The sequence below is a fragment of the Doryrhamphus excisus genome, chromosome 5 (assembly GCF_030265055.1).
Source record: "Doryrhamphus excisus isolate RoL2022-K1 chromosome 5, RoL_Dexc_1.0, whole genome shotgun sequence".
NCBI lineage: Eukaryota > Metazoa > Chordata > Actinopteri > Syngnathiformes > Syngnathidae > Doryrhamphus > Doryrhamphus excisus.
The window spans coordinates 21,982,501-22,005,037 of NC_080470.1; the positions used below are offsets into that span (position 1 = coordinate 21,982,501).

At 40.4% G+C, this 22,537-nt stretch overlaps 2 protein-coding genes and 1 long non-coding RNA gene across 7 annotated transcripts in view; 2 read left to right on the forward strand and 1 right to left on the reverse strand.

Moving 5' to 3' along the window:
* Positions 1-2,448, forward strand: part of tubgcp5 (tubulin gamma complex component 5) — a 13,182-nt gene extending 10,734 nt beyond the window's left edge. Inside the window, exons 20-23 of the mRNA XM_058074140.1 lie at positions 534-659; positions 724-812; positions 892-992; positions 1,068-2,448. Of these exons, the coding sequence (XP_057930123.1) occupies positions 534-659; positions 724-812; positions 892-992; positions 1,068-1,114 (363 nt within the window). The 3' untranslated portion in view covers positions 1,115-2,448. The remainder of the gene's footprint in view (positions 1-533; positions 660-723; positions 813-891; positions 993-1,067) is intronic.
* Positions 1,746-3,454, reverse strand: LOC131130072 (uncharacterized). Its single transcript, XR_009129949.1, has 3 exons — positions 3,293-3,454; positions 3,065-3,205; positions 1,746-2,973 (listed from the first exon to the last, which is right to left on the reverse strand). It is a non-coding gene; the product is annotated as an uncharacterized LOC131130072 (long non-coding RNA).
* Positions 2,648-22,537, forward strand: part of cyfip1 (cytoplasmic FMR1 interacting protein 1) — a 32,240-nt gene continuing 12,350 nt past the window's right edge. Inside the window, exons 1-21 of one of the 5 annotated variants that reach the window (XM_058074134.1) lie at positions 2,648-2,898; positions 9,199-9,319; positions 9,405-9,494; positions 12,019-12,096; positions 12,168-12,269; positions 12,337-12,518; positions 12,787-12,883; positions 14,037-14,165; positions 14,239-14,343; positions 15,425-15,516; positions 15,603-15,720; positions 15,791-15,913; positions 17,189-17,314; positions 17,392-17,558; positions 17,645-17,792; positions 19,082-19,235; positions 19,327-19,483; positions 19,798-19,894; positions 21,078-21,154; positions 21,737-21,845; positions 21,912-22,031. In XM_058074134.1, the coding sequence (XP_057930117.1) occupies positions 9,203-9,319; positions 9,405-9,494; positions 12,019-12,096; positions 12,168-12,269; positions 12,337-12,518; positions 12,787-12,883; positions 14,037-14,165; positions 14,239-14,343; positions 15,425-15,516; positions 15,603-15,720; positions 15,791-15,913; positions 17,189-17,314; positions 17,392-17,558; positions 17,645-17,792; positions 19,082-19,235; positions 19,327-19,483; positions 19,798-19,894; positions 21,078-21,154; positions 21,737-21,845; positions 21,912-22,031 (2,388 nt within the window). In that variant the 5' untranslated portion in view covers positions 2,648-2,898; positions 9,199-9,202. Of the gene's footprint in view, positions 2,899-5,471; positions 6,122-6,171; positions 7,015-9,198; positions 9,320-9,404; positions 9,495-12,018; positions 12,097-12,167; positions 12,270-12,336; positions 12,519-12,786; positions 12,884-14,036; positions 14,166-14,238; positions 14,344-15,424; positions 15,517-15,602; positions 15,721-15,790; positions 15,914-17,188; positions 17,315-17,391; positions 17,559-17,644; positions 17,793-19,081; positions 19,236-19,326; positions 19,484-19,797; positions 19,895-21,077; positions 21,155-21,736; positions 21,846-21,911; positions 22,032-22,537 lie in introns of those variants that run through there. The other 4 variants (XM_058074135.1, XM_058074136.1, XM_058074138.1 and 1 more) reach the window with 4 other exon arrangements.

The following is a 22,537-nucleotide window of genomic DNA, read 5'->3' on the forward strand; positions in this document are numbered from 1 at the left end:
TTTATACATCTAGCATTAAAGTTTAAGTGTCTTTGATTTGAAAAATATATATATTATTTTTTTTTTAATATATTACACATATATGTAAATAAGTACAATAATATAAATAAGAAAAATATTATTTAACTGTCACCCCACTTTGGGAATGCTTAGTCTATATTCTGAATTATTTGCTGTTGTTATGTCTATATTAGCTAATAGGAATGTAACGGTGACTATAGGGGTGTTATTTCATGTCTAGAGGGCTTTAATAATGAATTAACCGCCATAAATGAGGGATTACTCTATTCCCCTGAGAGTATAATTTACATATCCCATACTGGAGCCACATTTGTATGTTTAAAATACAGCGGTAAACTTTTTAAACTTCATTGTTTATGGTTTTAATACTAAATACAAAAAAATAATAATATACAGCATGTTTGTCTTGTCATGTTTGCAGCTGGGATAGGCTCCAGCACCCCCCACGACCCTTGTGAGGAAAAAGCGGTAGAAAATGAATGAATGAATGTTTGTCTTCTGTCTGAGGTCAGATCCTGCACAGTACCGGCCTGGAGTTCCAGCACCAAGTGCAGGAAGCCAAGGACCTGGACCAGCTGATCAAGATCCATTACAGATATTTGGCAACCATTCACGACCGCTGCTTACTGAGGGAGAAGGTAAACTTCATGCCTTCATTCCCCGCGAGAGGTTTAGACATGATTCACATGTCTTCCTTTCCAGGTCAGCTTTGTCAAGGAAGCCATCATGAAGGTGCTCAATCTGGTCCTCATCTTCTCTGACCGATGGCAAGCCGGATTTGGAGCCTGGAAGTAAGAGCATGCAGTGTAGGAAAGCATACAGGAAAGTCACATGTCTTTAACCACCACGTCATGTGTGTGTTTTGCATAGGATTGAATCCATTGACAAAATGGAGTCTGATTTCAAAAACTGCCACATGTTCCTGGTGACCATCCTCAATAAGGCTGTGTGTCGAGGCTCCTTCCCTCACCGTAAGCGACCATCAGAACTTAGTCGGAATCCTTCCTTCAGACTGGATTTGTGATTTGTTGTTTTTCTGTGCACAGTGGAGTCCCTCGCCCTCTCGCTGATGGCAGGCTTTGAGCAGTGCTGACTGGCATCGGCTTAAACGCCAGCTGACTTGTTTCCATGCTGTGGTCCCCAAAGCTCTATGAGTCAGCTGATTGGATATATTCATTCATTGAGGATGAATGAGTATAGTGAGGATAATTCTCGCGGGGGGGCTGGAGCCTATCCCAGCTGTCTTCAGGCGAGAATGGTGGCCAGCCAAATCGCAGGGCACATATAGACAAACAACCATTCACACTCACATTCATACCTATGGACAATTTGGAGTGGCCAATTAACCTAGCATGTTTTTGGAATGTGGGAGGAAACCGGAGTACCCGGAGAAAACCCACGCATGCACTGGGAGAACATGCAAACTCCACATAGAGATGGCCGAGGGTGGAATTGAACTCGGCTCTCCTAGCTGTGAGGCCTGTGTGCTAACCACTCGTCCGCCGTGCAGCTGATTGTATATATATTTGCTGTAAATATCTTTTTACTAGCTGTCATGTTCACAAGCTTGATTGAAGTCATTATTGGAAGGCGTGAGCAGTGTTTTCATATCAATCGTTTCAAAGCCACAAATAAATACTGTACATTTATAACGCATACATTTATGTATTTTCTTTGTCCTTTTTTTTTTTTTTACTTAATTTTGCAAATTTGTCATAACCAATCATACCAATTCCATATTACATATTTTTGTAGCTCTTTAACAAAGAAAATGAATCAGATTTTAATTTGAAATGTGTACATTCAAGTCATGGTGCATTCAATGCCATCCCTTATTTACTTTTGTTGAATGTCTGAAACATGTACAATTTTCTCCAAAGTTATTTTAACTTCAAAACAATCATTTTCCCACTCTGCATGTAATTGTTCTGTGCAATATTCAATATTTTCTGTAAAGAATTCCACAGGTACATAAAAACAAGCTGTGGGCCTTACGGCATGGTTGCATTTATCAAGGGATTTAGGCATTTTGTTTCACCAATAACATTTTTGGTGTATGTACTGAGGGAATATTATCAATATATGAAAACAATCATAACAGTTTTTAATGTTTTTAACTAGAACTGGAATACAATCAAAATGTAAATATATATGCATTAAACGACATTATAGCCATTTATTGGTTTATTTCAAAGGCAAAACTACAGCATAGCTGTAGCCAATGTAAAAATAACGTTTCACTGTTCCACTCCGGTCCTGTAGGTGGCGGTAATGCACATTACTAATAAGGTGGGCATACTACACATTTTGGTATTCAATCCCAAATACTGTAAATACAGGTATAGTATCGTCGATAACGATGCTTTTTCTTGGACATTTTTCAAACTCAGAAGATCGATATTTGGATCGATACGCCCACCTCGAAAATAAGGCCATCTAGTGGATATGGTGTGTCACTGGCACAGTAGACCCCAATGTTAAACTAGTCTGCTAAGTCACAAACTAATAAAGAAACCCGGAGTAATAACCCCTTATCAAAATGAGTTTATTGTGTGTTTATGTTTTTGTGAGCCCGCATAGTAACAATGTACATTCCTTTAGCTTCACCTTGGCTGAGGCTGGCGGGGGCAGGCTCCAGTGTGTGGCCGCCTCACTCGGCTCAGTTTCCTGTCAGAGCCCGGACAGGAACTCCCTGCTCCGCCCATGGTAATAACACCAAGCCTGGAAAGACTCCTCAAACTGGCGATAGAAGGAAGGGAAAAAAACGCCAAACTAAAACTTCACAGACATCTGGAGGACTTAACAGCGCTCGGTTGAATGGCGCACTTGTCGGCCTAGTCGACTCACTTCTCCCCGCGACGAGCCATCAAGTGTCGGGTGAGTTGGGAGTGATTGGATGGCAAAGTTTAAGCTAGCAAACTTTGGGTGTAGCCTTCCCGTAGCGTCGCCTGGCTGGAAGCGTCACCACAAAACAAGACAAACTTACTCCAAAAGTTAAGTTGCGTGTGTTGTTTTATTGCATAACACACAGAGGTTGACTTACATTATAAAAATTCATTTTTTTTCCTGGCTTGTAAGGCCGCGATGTGAACAAACGTGAGGCCGCGGCTAGGAGCAGGGAGGTAGCCTAACCGCAGCGACATGTTTCCCATGATACACTTCAAAGTCCACTTCAACGATACTTCTATTGAGATGAAGATAAAAAGAATTGTATCTGATTTTGTTTGGATTGTGTGCGTATTAACTCCGTATTTTGGAGATGTTTGCTCACCTGTCCGTGAACGGGGCAGGAAATCTGTTTTACCTGAGTTGGTGTTGCGTTCACGGGACTGTCCCTCCCATTTATTAAAACATAACTTTGCTGTGTTTGCGTGCATCATGTTGCGGAAAAAATGCATTGATATTGCTCATATTGATCCCTTTAAAGAAATATACAATGTGTGTGTATATCAAGGAAGGAAACGGGGTGGTTTAGTGTGAAGACGCTGCGGGAGAAGCCACACTGTTGTGTTTTTGTGGCTAAATCACCTCTTTAATCTACTTCATAGCGAAACAGCATGAAATATTGCACGAGTGGGCGTTGGAGCATATTTTTAAAACGCATGTAAACCCATTCATTAGATCGTATTCTTCCAGAAATGGCACCACATTCTTCTTGCATGTATACTCTTTGATCAATCGATCACTGACACGAGCTTTTTACGCATGCGCAAGGCTCCATGGCGGCTCATGGTTTGTGAATTGTGTGGCAGTGAACGCATCAGTATGTGGTGCCATATTTGGTGATACTCTTTTGGCTACAGTTGTTGATAATCTTGCTAAGTTTGCAGATAGACTCTTGGCTATGTTTGCTGTTATTGTTTTGGCTACGCTTGCTGCTATTTTTCTTGCAAAGTTTGAAGATACACTTTTGCCTACGTTTGGTATTGTTCTGGTAAAGTTTGCTGATATTGTTTGGACTATGCTTACTGATATTCTAGCTAAGTTTGCTGATATACAGTACTTTTGGCTCTGTTGACTGATACATTTTTGGCTAAGTTTGCTGATATTCTTTTAGCTATGCTTGCTGATACCTTTTAGCAATGTTGGCTCATACTCCTTTGGCTACATTAGCTGATATTCTTACTAAGTTTACACATATCTTCCTTGTCTACGTTAGCTGATACTCTTTTAGCTATGTTTGTTGATATTGTTTGGACTATGCTTACTGACATTCTAGCTAAGTTTGCTGATATACAGTACTTTTGGCTCTGTTGACTGATACATTTTTGGCTAAGTTTGCTGATATTCTTTTAGCTATACTTGCTGATACCTTTTTAGCAATGTTGTCTCATACTCCTTTGGCTACGTTAGCTGATATTCTTGCTAAGTTTACACATATCTTCCTTGTCTACGTTAGCTGATACTCTTTTAGCTATGTTTGTTGATATTGTTTGGACTATGCTTACTGATGTTCTAGCTAAGTTTGCTGATATACAGTACTTTTGGCTCTGTTGACTGATACATTTTTGGCTAAGTTTGCTGATATTCTTTTAGCTATGCTTGCTGATACCTTTTTAGCTATGTTAGCTCATACTCCTTTGGCTATGTTAGCTGATATTGTTGCTAAGTTTACACATATCTTCCTTGTCTACGTTAGCTGATACTCTTTAAGCTATGTTTGTTGATATTGTTTGGACTATGCTTACTGACATTCTAGCTAAGTTTGCTGATATACAGTACTTTTGGCTCTGTTGACTGATACATTTTTGGCTAAGTTTGCTGATATTCTTTTAGCTATGCTTGCTGATACCTTTTTAGCTATGTTGGCTCATATTCCTTTGGCTATGTTAGCTGATATTCTTGCTAGGTTTACACATATCTCCCTTGTCTACGTTAGCTGATACTCTTTTAGCTATGTTTGTTGATATTGTTTGGACTATGCTTACTGACATTCTAGCTAAGTTTGCTGATATACAGTACTTTTGGCTCTGTTGACTGATACATTTTTGGCTAAGTTTGCTGATATTCTTTTAGCTATGCTTGCTGATACCTTTTTAGCTATGTTGGCTCATATTCCTTTGGCTATGTTAGCTGATATTCTTGCTAGGTTTACACATATCTCCCTTGTCTACGTTAGCTGATACTCTTTTAGCTATGTTTGTTGATATTGTTTGGACTATGCTTACTGACATTTTAGCTAAGTTTGCTGATACACAGTACTTTTGGCTCTGTTGACTGATAAATTTTTGGCTAAGTTTGCTGATATTCTTTTAGCTATGCTTGCTGATACCTTTTTAGCTATGTTAGCTGATATTCTTGCTAGGTTTACACATATCTCCCTTGTCTACGTTAGCTGATACTCTTTTAGCTATGTTTGTTGATATTGTTTGGACTATGCTTACTGATTCTTGCTAAGTTTGCTGATATACAGTACTTTTGGCTCTGTTGACTAATAATTTTTTGGCTAAGTTTGCTGATATTCTTTTAGCTATACTTGCTGATACCTTTTTAGCAATGTTGTCTCATACTCCTTTGGCTACGTTAGCTGATATTCTTGCTAAGTTTACACATATCTTCCTTGTCTACGTTAGCTGATACTCTTTTAGCTATGTTTGTTGATATTGTTTGGACTATGTTTAATGATATTCTTCTTGCTAAGTTTGCCAATATACAGTACTTTTGGCTCTGTTGGTTGATATTCTTTTGGCTGTACTTTGCTGATACCTTTTTAGCTATGTTAGCTCATACTCCTTTGTCTATGTTTGCAGATATCTCCCTCCCTCCATCCATTGTTAGCTGATACTCCTTTGGCTGATATATTTGCTGATACCCTACTTAATGAGTCTTTTGAGTTTAGAAGCATTTTGCACTTGAAAGCATCACTGTGCTCAACATGTGCGTGATGTCACAAAGAACTGCAGTGACGTTTACTTGGTTGACCTATGAAACAGTTGGTGTTGCGTGCGTGGCACTGCCTTTGTCGCCTTCGTCACCCACCTTTAGGCCGTCGTAAGTAAGCCTCTTACCGTGTGCCGCGTAACAACCTGGCAGGAGCCAATGCTGGTCTGTTTTTGTTGGAGCAGACACTTTGAGACGGCGCAGTCTGAAGAGGAACCAGGTTATATCCTCTTTTTTTTTTCTTAGTTGTGCTGCAATAACCTGTCTGTGTTTCTCTCTTCTCAAATTTCAGATAAACACCTTAAAGTACGCTTAAATGGTGCATTTTCACATCTTTGCTTTGCATTGCATGCTTACATTGGTCTGACTTTTACTGTCATTGCTGAGAAGTTAGATTGGCAAGACAATGAAAAAGAACTGAAATGTTCTTTCTTTTGTATTTGTGGTAATCGCTTTGTTTGATGTTGTAAAAAAAAAATCCCCCCTGTAGGAACTAATGTTGAGAGATGATCAGTTCCAGGGTCAAACTGTTCTGTCAAACCTTCTTTAACCCCATCATTAACTGTACAGGCAATGTTGTAAGGAATCCCTGTTTGATAAAACTAAATTGGCCCTTGATGGCATGTGTGTGGGATGCTTTTGTAAAAAGTGTTTTAGTGCTCTGAACTAAACCCTAAACTGTAAACCAAAAACTAAACTTTAACTATAAATTAAGTCTAAACTTCTAACTAAAGTCTATACCGGAGGTGCCCATTACGTTGACAGCAGGATACCGCTTGATTGTGAAGGTACTCTTGAGTCCATGGCATAAATGTCACTTTGTAGATGTCATAGGTCATCAGTCAGCTGACATTAAGGCTGGGCGATATGGTCCAAACTGAAATAAAAATAGTATATCTCCTTTTTTAAATAAATATATTCAATCTTCGGGTTCGGGTTCAGCGTCCATCTCACGTTCCCCATGACAACAGACGGTTAACTTCTTTATCCAGCAACCTTTATACCGTCTTTTTCGCTTTTCACTTCCACTATGCAGCTTGTCTCCTTCATATCCCCTCGAGATGTCCGGTTGCTCGGTGAAGCGAAGGGTGTTCAATGCTAGCAGCTACTCCCGTGAGTAAACAAAGGAGACGGACGCAAGCTACAAATGTAACAAGATGAACATGCATAGCTGCACACTTGCTGAAGGGGTCGGTATGGCACAAAAACACAATAAGGAAGTACGAATAAAGCACAAAAGAAGATATAGGGCTACACAGATATTTAAAAAAAAAAAAAAAAAGAAAATATCGACTTCGGCTGCATTGTCTTGCATCATCATTTTCATTTCTTATATTCCTTTAAAGTTTGATAGCAAATACTAACTGGCTGTAATACATGAAGTGTGTGTCTATTCAATGCTACATAGATACATTTTGACTGGTATAGTACTCGTGTTATGTACACAACTATTGAGGAATTATGTGTAATTACCTTTATTGCCATAAAATGAATTGTAAATTATTGAATGAGAACTGCTTTGATGACCTGCAACTTTGAATCTGTGAATGTGAAATACTAATCATTAGTATCTAGTATAGTAGTTTCAATGTGTACCATTAAGTTTTATACATACCTGTAATAGATGGATCATGTCAACCCTGATAGAACTATACAACATAGATAAATATGCATATTTATAAATATAGTAATTATGTATTTGTTTTGTCTATGTTTATAGTAGGGGTTGGGACATGGTCATTTTAAATGTAGTTCACAGGCTGAATAAGTGTTTCTTGATTATTTTCTGTCATGCCCCACCCAAGGGACAGGGATTTGATTTGAAATACTAGAGAAATTGATATAATGTATTCTTGTACTGTACAGACGGGAACTTGAAACTGAAACCAGGAAAATGCTACAAAATGGAATTCCCTGCATCCCCACCACTATTTAGAGATGTTTTATGCCTCTTTAATCTGCAGAGTTTGTGTGATAGTTAAAGTGCTGCCATTTTAGTCATGTACAGGTATGTACCTTATTTTCAATTTTGGTCTGAATCTGGCATCCTTATTAAGAATGGTTGTGAATTTTGTGGTACACTTTTAAAGTGAAAATGCCAAATGAGTATTTTTTTTTTACCAGAGGAGTTGCTTAATTACACATATTGCTGTAAGAACTTGGTTTGATAGGGTCCGGAAGGCGAGCCAGCTCGGTGGTATCTTCCAAACAGCTCTGCGGGCTGGATGAAATTGCAGAACATGCTGAATTCTGAACTACATATTAAATCAGGGGTCTCAAACTCAATTTACCTGGGGGCCACTGGAGCTAGGGTCTGGGCAAGGCTGGGCCGCATCAGGTTTTCCAAAAAAAAAAAAAAACGCATTTATTAAAAACAGAAAAATGAATAAACTTTGCTTTGGTTCCGATTTTCTACAAGAAAAGCTCTGATAAAACATTCCACTGTTCTCAAATATCTTCATTTTTATTTCTCTACACAAAATAAGATCAAGAATAAAGAAAATCAATCAATCAGTAATAAATAAATATAATAATAATAAAACGGCAAATAATTAAAAATTAAGAAACAACATGTAGTTGGTGGGTAGACAAATTATTTTTTTCAGATTAAAATTAACAAAGCATTATTAGAGCCCTGTAGACATGACAAAACACGACTATAGTCATTTATTTATACTCTTTTATTTATACTCTTTTTATTTACAACATATTGCGCAACTGCAGGGTCTTGAGACACATGCTAATTCGCAAACGAGAGAGCTAGCGACCTAAACGGTAGCCTCCAAGTTATTTCCTTTGAACTTAAAAAGCCAAAAACTTACCACTTCCACACGGATAGGGAGGATAACTATTAACAGTTATTTAACCTTTAACATGAACATTAATCAAACGTAATATTTTTTTCTGGGTACATGATACCATACAGCATCCATATCAAACATTAAACTTTCATATCAAGGCGGGGGCCTCAAACTAGTGTCATGTGGCCCGCAGGCCGCACGTTTGAGACCCTTGTATTAAATTGTAACCACCGGTAGTTAAACTCTAAACTACACTCAAAAGTAAACATGACATTTTTAACTCCTAACTAAACTCCACATTAAAACTCCCAAGCTATATTTACTACCTACCTTTCAGAGACTCTTATTCGTACGGATTTGTGAGAAATTAGAGCCAGATTGGTTGAAAAACATGGCTGCTATCGGGTACAGTAACTGTTCATTGTGGTTACGGTTGAATGATGAATGAATACTAAAATGATTTTAACGTACACTTGAATTGTTTTTGCCTTCCCAGCAGAATGACATCCACCGTCACTTTAGAGGATGCTCTCTCCAACGTGGACCTGCTGGAGGAGCTGCCGCTGCCAGACCAGCAGCCATGCATCGAGCCCCTCCCCTCCTCGGTCATGTACCAGGTTGGTGCTAAATTGAAGCGGAGAAACGACGGGTCGTGTTATTGCGTCTTGTGTCTCACTATCTTGTCTCACAATACATTTGCAGCCCAACTTCAACACCAACTTTGAAGACCGCAACGCCTTTGTCACGGGCATCGCCAGATACATTGAGCAGGCGACCGTCCACTCCAGCATGGTGAAGTAGCTCCTTTTAAAGCAGCATCCTACGGTGGAACACTTTCACCTGGGGTGATGGTTGATTTAATTTGGGTTTACAATCAGTTGGCCCCATAGGGAATCATAGAAATCATTGGTGGTGTAAAGTTTGCCCCCTCTTGTGAATTTAATGTCATGGGGGTCAGACTTGGGCCACCTCTGATGTAAAGGTTCCAGTCTTATTAGCTTGCTTCTTTTTGAATCCTGTTACTCTCTCACACTCATGGTCAGGGTCTCGCTTGTCTTAACAGTAGCATTCTGTACCTTCTGGCGGCCCACATGGTCCAGAGAGCCGGCTGGGCACCCGAGGACAAATGGACGTGGGCATCTTTGGCAGGCCCAGAAAGCCTTTGTGTCAAGTCAGAAGGCTTGTCAACCATTTGCGTGGTTTCAGAATCCAAAAAAACACTTTCTTTGTTTGAAGGCAGCACTGACCCCCCACCCCCCATTTCCCCTGTCGCTTACTGGGAGTAAATAACTCATGCATGCCTTCAGCTTTTTCAGTAGGAAAACACAAAAGCAGATATAAAGAATGTGTTGCATACAAAAAATAGCACCCCTATAGTCACCTTTATACTTCATTCATTCATTCATTTTCTACCGCTTTTCCTCACGAGGGTCGCGGGGGTGCTGGAGCCTATCCCAGCTGTCTTCGGGCGAGAGGCGGGGTACCTTTATACTTTTATAACCAAATAAATTAGACTCGGGTTGGGCGATATTTATTTTTATATACCGGTACAGAGTCTTCCAATGATACTGGTATAGGTGATAAATATAAACATTCCGAGTTGACACATAAGATGAATGAAATGCTGTGATGGTGAGAAGAAGGAACATTCGTGTCAACACGTTCATGTGGGAAGTATTTACTCAGCGCACCGCCTCTCACCAAAAGCACCAAACCGCCTCCCGCCGAGCTGAAGAGGTTGAAATGGCGAAGGTTGGCGCAACCGTTTAGCATGCTAAGGGACAGAAATGTTTTCACGCACCCCTGATTTGAGATACTAGTGAAACTGATATCTATGATTTATTTATCTGTACTGTACAGATTTAACTTGAAACTGAAACCGTGAAAATGCAACAAAATGGAGAGCATACGAGCATATTCATTCATTCATTCATATTCTACCGCTTTTCCTCACGAGGGTCGCGGCGTTGCTGGAGCCTATCCCAGCTGTCTTCGGGCGAGAGGCGGGGTACACCCTGGACTGGTCGCCAACCAATCACAGGGCACACATAGACAAACAACCATTCACACTCACATTCATACCTATGGACAATTTGGAGCCGCCAATTAACCTAGCATGTTTTTGGAATGTGGGAGGAAACCGGAGTACCCGGAGAAAACCCACGCATGAACGGGGAGAACATGCAAACTCCACACAGAGATGGCCGAGGGTGGAATTGAACTCGGGTCTCCTAGCCGTGAGGCCTGCGTGCTAACCACTTAATCGCTGTGCAGCCCAGTGCAGTTTTATTTAACTTAAAAATAAGCCTCTTGTGTTCATTCATGAGCATAAAGGCCACACACTTGGGAATTTAGTCCCATGCAATTTAGATGCCGAATCAAGTGTGTTGCAGGGGAGTGGTTCAACCCACGCATGCACGGAGTCGCCATGTTAGCATGGTAGCATGTTTTTGGAATTTGGGAGGAAACCGGAGCACCCGGAGAAAACCCACGCATGCACGGGGAGAACATGCAAACTCCACACAGAGATGGCCGAGGGTGGAATTGAACCCTGGTCTCCTAGCTGTGAGGTCTGCGCGCTAATCACTCGACCGCCGTGCCGCCCTATTTTGACTTTATTCTCGTAAAATTACTTAATTATTTTTTTTCTCATAATATTATGATATTGTACTCAGAAATGACTCAGAAACAGCTTTTTCTCTTAATATTTTGACTTTATTCCAGTAAAATCACTGCCCATTATTCCATTGTTGCTGCTCTTATTGTTTTATTTACTGTAGTCATATTTTTAGAATGTGCCGGGCCGCACTTGAACACCTGTGTCATTGATGGAAGTTTTCATATTCAAGTTTCAAATTGCATGTTTTGCACTAACGTTGAAATTATTTTTGCATGGTTAATGGTTACGTGTTCTCCGGGTATTCCGGTTTCCTCCCACATTCCAAAAACATGCTAGGTTAATTGGCCACTCCAAATTGTCCATAGGTATGAATGTGAGTGTGAATGGTTGTTTGTCTATATGTGCCCTGTGATTGGCTGGCCACCAGTCCTGGGTGTATCCCGCCTCTTGCCCAAAGATAGCTGGGATAGGCTCCAGCACCCCGCGACCATTGTGAGGAAAAGCGGTAGAAAATGAATGAATGAATGAATAATGTTTATGTGTTGAATAATTATTGTTTTTAGTCCAAGCTATTGAGGTTTTACAGACGTGCATCCTTTTTCTAGCCACATGCTGATCATGCCATTTTATGGAAATCGGCTAATATTGATCAGTATCAGTATCAATATTGATCATCTTTGTCCATTCTGGTCTTAGAATGAAATGCTGGAGGAGGGGCAGGAGTACGCAATCATGCTCTACACCTGGAGGAGTTGCTCACGTGCAATACCCCAGGTAACCACTAGTCCCACTGACTTCCTTGCACAGCCATTCGTCTTTCAGCCATTGTGCTTTCCTGCCCGCAGGTGAAATGCAACGAGCAGCCCAACAGGGTGGAGATCTACGAGAAGACCGTGGAGGTGCTGGAGCCTGAAGTCACCAAGCTGATGAACTTCATGTATTTCCAGGTACGCGCGTCACCGACACCTGCCTCCAACCCAGACCATGAATGTCTCATTTGGATTTTTCTTTCAGCGCACCGCCATCGACCGCTTTTGCGGCGAGGTCCGCCGTCTTTGTCACACGGAGCGGCGGAAGGACTTTGTATCCGAAGCGTACCTCCTGACCCTGGGGAAGTTCATCAACATGTTTGCTGTCCTCGACGAACTGAAGAACATGAAGTGTAGCGTCAAGAATGACCACTCTGCTTACAAGCGGTAGGCACACGCCCCCAAGGGATGGAACCACGTTTGTGGCGCTAATTTACTTCCTGTTCTGTGCACTGACACAATAATCCCAAACACAGGCTATTGTTGTAGCAGTAACCCGCATCAAACTAGAAACCAAACACTAGGTGGCAGTATATGATGACAATCCAGGTCCTCTTCTCTGCCTCCATGCTGCTCAAATCAAACGTCTGGTTAATGCAATGGGATTTTATGTTGAATTGAAACAAAATCTTCATCTCTTCTTCTTGTCTTCCAGTGCTGCTCAGTTCCTCCGAAAAATGTCTGAGCCCTCATCCATTCAGGAGTCTCAGAACCTGTCCATGTTCCTGGCAAACCACAACAAGATCACTCAGGTTGGTTCTCAAATGCATCACACTTGGCCTCGTATGCTATGCTAAATAGTGAATAATGGAAGGATGGAACTTTGTAAAGCAACACGTGTCTAAAAATTGCATCTTCAGCATACACCACACCCGAGTGAGGACAAGCGGCATAATAAATGATAGATAATAATTTTTTTGCGATATCCACCCCCATTTGAAATATTAGAGAAACTTATATTTATTCATTTATCTGGAGTGTACAGACTTCAAACAGAAACCAGGAAAATGGAGAGCATACAAGCAAGCGTATTCAAGAGTCAAATTGCATGTACATTTGTATATGTTGGTAGGTCTGCATTAAAATGCGGGGGCCCCGCTCCACTATTTGAGAAGCACTGCTTTCTACTCATGCTTTATACCCATAATATTAGAACTAAATTTTTCAAAAAAATAATTTTTTTCATAATATTATGACTTTAAAAAGTGTTTTTGTCATGTTTTTTGTAATATTAAAATTACCTTCTCTTGTTAGAATAGAATATTTTGACTTTATTCTCATAAAATGTTTCTGGTGTTATTATTAACTATTACAATTTTATTTCAAAGTGCTTTCATGATCTCCAAGATTTCCAGCAGCTTTGCAAAAATGAAGATCTTCATGAACTTTCATCACAAATTAAACAACCAAGGGAAGACATGAGAAAAATAAGAATAAATACAATTATTATTATTATTATTATTATTATTATTATTTATTATTGCCATATTTGGACTGTATTACCATAATAATAAAATGTTTTCCCCAACCTTATAAAAAAAAGTAATAACTATTTTTGTTTGGTTTTGTATAACTTTTGAAAACTAAAATTTCCCCTCGTTTGTTTTCTTGAATATTTCAATGTTAAGTAACTAAAATGTTATTTTTTCCTCGCTATCTGACCGTTATTCTCATAAAATTACAACTTTCGCAGTCTCTAGCAGTTTTTCTTCTCAGAGCATTTTAATTTTATTCTTTGAAAATTACTTCTGATTTTTCAAATTTCGCTGGTTCAAAAAAAAAAAAAAAAAACAGCCGCAGGACGCAAATGGCCCTCGAGCCGCCCTTTGGAAACCCCTGTGTTAACATACGAGATCATTACCATGGAGCAGCTCATGTTATGAATGATTATTGTCCCCCACACAGTCCTTGCAGCAGCAGCTGGAGGTGATCAACGGCTACGAGGAGCTGCTGGCCGACATCGTCAACCTGTGCGTGGACTACTACGAGAACAAGATGTACCTCACCCCTGGCGAGAAACACATGCTGCTCAAAGTGAGTCACCGGCCAGCTCGTCAGGAGCAATTTATGTCATTGGTTGGAGGCGCTGAACCTTAGCTCCCAACAGGTCATGGGCTTTGGCTTGTACCTCATGGATGGAAACAGCAGCAACATCTACAAGCTGGATGCCAAGAAGAGAATCAACTTGACCAAGATTGACAAGTTCTTCAAGGTATGCGGCTGCAAAAAGACATCACAACCCACACTTCAATTCCAGAATAGTGTCCAGTTCTATTATCCTCTAAACAGAGATATGGTATTATTGTGTTATTGTTATTGTATTTCATCATAATGATACAATATTGATTATTTTGGTTGAATATTTGGGATCTCAAGCAGAATTTTGGCTCAGTTCTTCATAATGTGCCTTTTACAGATAAATCACACACACACACACACACACACACACACTGTACACAGGAGGCTTCAAATTTTGCAGCTTCGCTATCACGGTTTTCAAATGATATTCATAAATCACTGCTGTTGATGTGTTGTGGTTGAATACAACCTATTATTAGTCGTAAAATGTATATTTCAATACATTTGTGGGCCAAACGATGCATATAAGGAAAAAATGGCATTATATTTACTTTTTGAAAATAAAAACATTTTTTTGTTTTACTTTATTTGCCTTTTATTTAACTTACAAATGTGTTAGATCATTTTGCCTGACCCTGTATTAGGGGAAAAACATAATTTCAGCAGCATAAAATTGAAGTATTAAAGAAAAAGGTCAGGATTATAATATTACAAGTCATAATATTGTGAATGACAAATAAAGAAAAATATTCTAATCTTCCTAAAATGTTTAGGAAAAGGTTCAAATATGATGTCATAATATATTAAGTCATAATATTATAAAAAGAACATTGTGAACTAGTTGGAATAAGAGCACAATTGATACTAATAATTGGCCTTTATGTAATAATATTTATAGGCACAGCAACACCTTCAGCAGCACTTGAGAAAAAACGATACGTACTCCGTATACCAGATTAGCTCTTCAATGTATTTTTTTTTTAACTCGCTAAATCTATTACTAAGTTGGCAACACTGGTCCTTTCTGCTACATCTTCTTATTCTGTGACAGGGCAGGTGCATTTCATGATGTATTTATAAGTGTGGGCCAACGGGTAGCACCAAATCCGACATGGTTCCATGTTCCAACACAACGTAGCATTGTTAGCATGATACTGTTGCGAGTTGCATTTCACACATTTCTGGCCACTCACGTTCTGCGTTTCCCGTCACAGCAACTCCAGGTGGTTCCTCTGTTCGGCGACATGCAGATCGAGTTGTCTAGGTACATCAAGACCAGTGCTCACTTTGAAGAGAACAAGTCCAGGTGAGAGGATAGCAGACCGCTGTTGTTTTTTCTTCACAGTCCAGGGAACTCGTTGACCCTCATGTTGTTTTGACCCTCATCTCCAGATGGACGTGTACGTCTATATCCAGCAGCCCCCAGTACAACATCTGTGAGCAGATGATTCAGATCCGTGAGGACCATATGCGCTTCATCTCAGAGCTGGCCCGCTACAGTAACAGCGAGGTGGGTGTTGAGGAATAGTCCATTACCGGGTACCAATGTGCTGCCACACGTCATTGCGTGCTTTGTGTAGGTGGTGACTGGGTCAGGGCGTCAGGAGGCCCAGAAGACGGACATGGAATACAGGAAGCTGTTTGACTTGGCGCTGCAGGGCATGCAGCTTCTCTCGCAGTGGAGCGCTCACGTCATGGAAGTGGTGAGTATCACAACCTCACCGAAAGGTATACTACTAATAATAATACTAAGAAATATACTAAGCATACAAACTCTATTTGTAAGGTAGTACTTTATGTTGGTACAATGTCCATGTTGAACAACCCATCAATTCTAAAATGTGCCGCCTTCGACATACTACGTGGTTGACAGTTTACTGACAAAGGGGTCATTTCTATGAAAAATATGTGTGTTTATGCCAGGGGTGTCCAAAGTCTGACCCAATGTGTTTTTTTATTGGACCTTGGCACATAAAAAAAGTTATTTAAAAAAAAAACAAAAACCAAAAAAATCACCGGGAAAATTAAATCATAATAGCCTGAGTGGTAATATACTTAAAGTCAAGAATAAATACTTGAAAAATAAATTAAAAACAGCTGTAATTTTACCTAAAACACAGTCAAAATATAAGAAATGAGAAAAGTTGTAATTTTACAAGATTAAATTTGTATATTATGAGGAAAAATATTTGTTTGCTATAGAATTGCAAAAAAGTTTTGTAAAGTCATATTGTGGGAATAAATTGAAAATGTGGGAAATATGGAAAAGTCATAATTAGTATAAAAAAATTTAAGCTTTCATTTTATGTGAATAAAAACAAAAAATAATGAGGGGAAAAAGTTTTATTCTAATGAAAAATAATTTTGTAAAGTCATATTGTGGGAATTAATTGAAAATATGGGAAATATGGAAAAGTCATAATTAGGAAAAAAAAATTAAGCTTTCATTTTATGTGAATAAAAACAAAAAATAATGAGGGGAAAAAAGTTTTATTCTAATGAAAAATAATTTTGTAAAGTCATATTGTGGGAATTAATTGAAAATATGGGAAATATGGAAAAGTCATAATTAGGAAAAAAAAATTTAAGCTTTCATTTTATGTGAATAAAAACAAAAAATAATGAGGGGAAAAAAGTTTTATTCTAATGAAAAATCATTTTGTAAAGTCATATTGTGGGAATAAATTGAAAATATTGGAAATATGGAAAAGTCATAATTAGGAAGAAAATTTTTTTTAAGCTTTCATTTTATGTGAATAAAAACAAAAAATAATGAGGGGAAAAAAGTTTTATTCTAATGAAAAATCAGAATTTATATAATGAGACAAAATCATTTTATTTTATTAGCGTAGAAATTGAATTTTAAAGAAAAACAAGTTTAAAAATTGTGTATTAGCACCCATTCTACTTCGACAAAGTTCCAAGTTATGTCGACGGCCCTCGGATCCAACTTAATAATGAAACATCTTTCCCAACAGTACTCCTGGAAACTGGTGCATCCCACAGACAAGTACTCCAACAAGGAATGCCCTGACAACGCTGAGGAATACGAGCGTGCCACCCGCTACAACTACACCAGCGAGGAGAAGTTTGCCCTGGTGGAGGTCAGCCCATCAGCCAGTGGACATCCCTTAACATTTTCTTGGCTTCTAGTCGACATCATTGCTATGCCTTTGCTCAGGTGATCGCCATGATAAAGGGGCTGCAGGTGCTGATGGGCCGCATGGAGAGCGTCTTCAACCACGCCATCCGTCACACCATTTATTCAGCCCTGCAGGACTTCTCCCAGGTGACACTGCGCGACCCGCTGCGCCAGGCCATCAAGAAGAAGAAGAACGTCGTCCAGAGGTGCCTTTTTACGCTGAGCTGTGGCGTCTCAAGCGGCTGTGTAACGGTGTTTGCGTCGCCATGACAGTGTTTGCCCTTCTCCGCAGTGTCCTCCAGGCCATCCGGAAGACGGTGTGCGACTGGGAGACGGGTCGGGAACCGCACAACGACCCGGCCCTCCGCGGGGAAAAGGACCCCAAGGGTGGATTTGACATCAAGGTTCCTCGAAGAGCCGTGGGACCCTCCAGCACTCAGGTGTCACCCTCACGCCTCCTCTGCCTTTCATCTCTGATAAGCTTACAGCTGTGGTCAGGCTCTGGAGAGCAGATGTTGACGTGATAACTAGCCTTGTACACAGGAAGTTCTTGTAAACAATCACTGTATATGCTGGCACTGTGTCCTACATATTTGTGGGATCTCACTAGAATAGCTGTGTGATGCAAAACATTACATTTTCACATCATGCTAGGTTAGCAGCTGACTGACGGATAGTTGGCAGAGCCCCATTTTATGATGTGTAGCGAAACATGCGTTTAAATTTGTAACATTTGCAATAACATATTTACAAATAATTACGTAAGGCTGCACGGTGGACGAGTGGTTAGCGCGCAGCTAGGAGACCCAAGTTCGATCCCAACGGCCGCCTTCTCTGTGTGGAGTTTGCATGTTCTCCCCGTGCATGCGTGGGTTTTCTCCGGGTACTCCGGTTTCCTCCCACATTCCAAAAACATGCTAGGTTAATTGGCGACTCCAAATTGTCCATAGGTATGAATGTGAGTGTGAATGGTTGTTTGTCTATATGTGCCCTGTGATTGGCTGGTCACCAGTCCGGGGTGTACGACAGCTGGGATAGGCCCCAGCACCCACCGCGACCATCGTGAGGATAAGCGGTAGAAAATAAATGAATTAATAATTAATGATAAATAATTGGTTTTACAGGGGGAAAATATGAAAAATAAAGAATATAAAAGCCTGCTTTTTACAAAATAATAGGCGTAGCCACCCAGTGGGCTCATTTAGCTATGAGTGTGTCAGAGGCTCAATAACTTTGAAATTGGATGTTACAGCACCTCTTCTCTCAAAAATGGAGCAAAGCAGTGAGGGAGATGGTAGGTGTTGATATTATATATGATGATATGATTATATTATATATGATATTTGCTTGCTCTAAACAAACAAAGTCAAATTTGCAGCAACACAGACGAGCATGTGTCTTATTTTTGTCTTATATGCCTGATCTGTCTTCTCTATTATATTGGGTATAATAAGAGGAGTGTAAATGTGACTATAGGGGTGTTATTTAATGTCTGCAGGGCTCTAATAATGTTAAAAACCGAATGTATATGCTCTAACTCCAAAAATACCCCATTTATGAATAAGGATTCCTACTAAACCAAAAATGTACTTATCACGGTCAGGTCTGGAACCAGTAGACGGCGATAAATGAGGGATTAGTGTGCTCCAAAAGAATTAGGAAGCAAGTATTGTGTATTTAGTTAGAAGAATGTATTAATATTGTAGTCCATCATCTCCACTCCGTGCAGCTCTACATGGTGAGGACCATGCTGGAGTCCCTCATTGCAGACAAAAGCGGCTCCAAGAAGACCCTTCGCAGCAGTCTGGAGGGCCCCACCATCCTGGACATCGAGAAATTTCATCGGGAATCCTTCTTTTACACCCACCTGCTGAACTTCAGTGGTGAGCCAACGCAGAGCAGATCTTCTGACGTGATTTATGATCCCCGGGGTTGGATGAGCCGCTTTCATGTCTGTCCTCTCGTTTCGCGTAGAAACCTTGCAGCACTGTTGCGACCTCTCCCAGCTGTGGTTCAGGGAATTCTTCCTGGAGCTCACCATGGGCCGCAGGATCCAGTTCCCCATTGAGATGTCCATGCCCTGGATCCTCACAGACCACATCCTGGAGACCAAGGAGTCGTCAATGATGGAGTGAGGACCCGTTCCCACCTCTTCTTGGCATGCAGCACACTAATAAGGATTCTACATACTCTAAATAATGCCCGTTTACTCTAAAAGGTCCCTGAGCGACATCCTGAACATTGAGATTACTGTAACTGTACTGGGATTATGCTGGTTTGTCACGGCTTTTGCATAATCCACGGCAGTGCTGTAATTCATCTTTAATCCTGAAAGTTAACATTTTGCACATATCGACATATGAAAATGACAAAATAACTCTGTTGTTTGAGTCTTTGGTGTACCTGTGTGTGTGCACACATAAGTGATTGTTATTTTGTATTCAGGTATGTACTGTACCCGCTGGATTTGTACAACGACAGTGCGCACTATGCCTTGACCAAGTTTAAGAAGCAGTTCCTGTACGACGAAATTGAGGCCGAGGTAGGCTCTTCCATCCTATCAAACCAACACTTAAAGGGAACCACCTGTTCCATTTCCACTGGAGCAGGGGTGCTCATTAAGTCGATCGCGATCTACCGGTCGATCGCGGAGGTGGTACTGGTCGATCGCGGCGTGACATTAAAAAAATATCATCCTAGCATCAATGTCGTCACTTGATTGATATACAGGGCAGCCATTCAGATGACAACTGAATGTTGCCCTTCGGGCGACCAATCAAATCAAACAAAGTCTGTAAGTGCAGCAGAACTTACGATATCAGCCTATCATCCATCCCCGTTACTTGATTGACATACAGGACAACCAGTCAGATGACAAGTGAATTTTGACCTTTAGGTCACCGCTCATGCGTAAACAACGATGCAAAGTGCTAAGCTAGTCGGCGAATTGCGTCAGATTTTAAGCCCTCGCTAAAGTTTATGGTCACTAAAATGAGTGAAGTAGCTGGACCGAGTAAAAAGGCAAAAACATATCACTTCCATACGGAATGGGAGGTGGACTTTTTTTTTCCACAATGTCTTTTTCGAAGTGCGTTTGCCTGGCTAACCTGGCAATCAGCAGCTACTGTCCGGACTATGCATCCCTGGCTGATTCAATTCAGTGCAAGTCATCAAAGTAAACTCAGGTAATTACAAAAAATGTTAATAGTTAATTATGTGTGTTTTGCAATATTGGCTCATTTGGTTATGTAAGGTACATCAACATACATTGTACGTACAAATAATCCTCAATACATTTGAAAATAAATAGATGTTTTGCATTTTTGTAGTGGGTAGATCATTTTGACTCGGTCATTTTAAAAGTAGCTCGCATGCTGAAAAAGTGTGAGCACCCCTGCACTGGAGGATACTAAAGTGTTCCCAGGCCGGCTGTGAAACATAATCCCTCCAGTGCAGCCTAGGTTTGCCTCAGTGTCTACTCTCTGCTGGGCATGCCCTAAACATCTCACCAGGGAGGCACTTCCACACCAGATTTTCCAATATTTATCCCATTTTAGCAAATATCCAATTCTTTGTTACTGTATGCTGCCATTAGCAGTACCTGCTAGATGGGGGCGTGTCTTTATGCAGCTCTGACCAATCACAACAGAGGCTGCTTTTGGCCAAGAAAAGAAGAATGCAAAATTCCTTGTCAAGTATGTGATGAATGTCTTGTGTTATTTCAGGTGAACTTGTGCTTCGATCAGTTTGTCTACAAGCTGGCTGATCAGATCTTTGCCTACTACAAGATCCTCGCTGGAAGGTAGCTTGTTAACGTTTATTCTTCGCTGTCTCTCACGGAGGTCTGTATAATCAATGGGTGTCAAACTCGAGGCCTGGGGGACCATATTCGGCTCGTTGTATTGTTTTATGTGGCTTTGGAAAGCCTGCGATAAATGCACGGCAATAGACACTTATAGCATCAATGCATTTTCTGTACCGCTTATCCTCACGAGGGTCACAGGGTATGCTGGAGCCTATCCCAGCAGACTTTGGGTGGGAGGCGGGATACACCCTGGACTGGTGGCCAGCCAATCACAGGGCACATATAGACAAACAACCATTCACACTCACATTCATACCTATGGACAATTTGGAGTTGCCAACATGCATATTTTTGGAATATGTGAGGAAATCGGAGTACCCGGACAAACCCCCCCCCCCCCCCAAAAAAAAAAAACACACACACAGGGAGAACATGCAAATTCCACACAGAGATGCCCTAATTATTATAACTATTATTATTACTCATTTGTTGTTGAATGGCATTTGAAATAAATGATACAATAGTTTTTGTTCACCACGCCTCCCGACTTAATGGTAATAATGTTGCCCATCCTTTCAGTCTCCTGCTGGACAAACGTTTGAGGGCTGACTGTAAGAACCAGGGAGCCAACATTCCCTGGCCGGCCTCCAACCGCTACGAGACACTGCTGAAGCAGCGCCACGTCCAGGTAGGTTCCTCCTCTCCACACTCTGGCTTCTTGCAGTGCTAGCATCCTCTCGTGTTCTTCCTGCAGCTCCTCGGACGATCCATTGACCTGAACAGGCTCATCACTCAGAGGGTCTCGGCCGCGTTGTACAAGTCTCTTGAGCTGGCCATCAACCGCTTTGAGAGCGAGGACCTCACATCCATCATGGTAGGCTTTTTTCTGTGTTCTAGCTGTTGTTGTGATTTCTGCACAGATGACACAAGACATAATTAAGCACATTCCTAACCTTCTACTGGCGTATGTACTAGTTGAATGCACTTTAACTTATGTGTTCACATGAACTACTTGAGCTATCAAATTAATAAAACAATATTATGCACTGTTACTGCGTAATATGTGTGTATGCCTGGCTTTTATCATCGAATCTAAGTACAGTGTTGAAAAATGGTGCTTATAATAGAAGTCAGTGGGACTTGTGAAAATTGTCCTATCTATTAATTCATTCATTTTTTACCGCTTATTCTCACGAGGGTTGCGGGAGGTGCTGGAGCCTATTCCAACTGTCAAAAAGAGTAGAATAAGGTGAAAATATATTGATAAAAAATATTCTAACAATAAAAGTTGCAATTTCAAGTATAAACTCATAATACTTAATGTAGTAGCATAGAGTTGAAATGTTAAATAAAAATAATATTGTAGTGTATAATATGTGG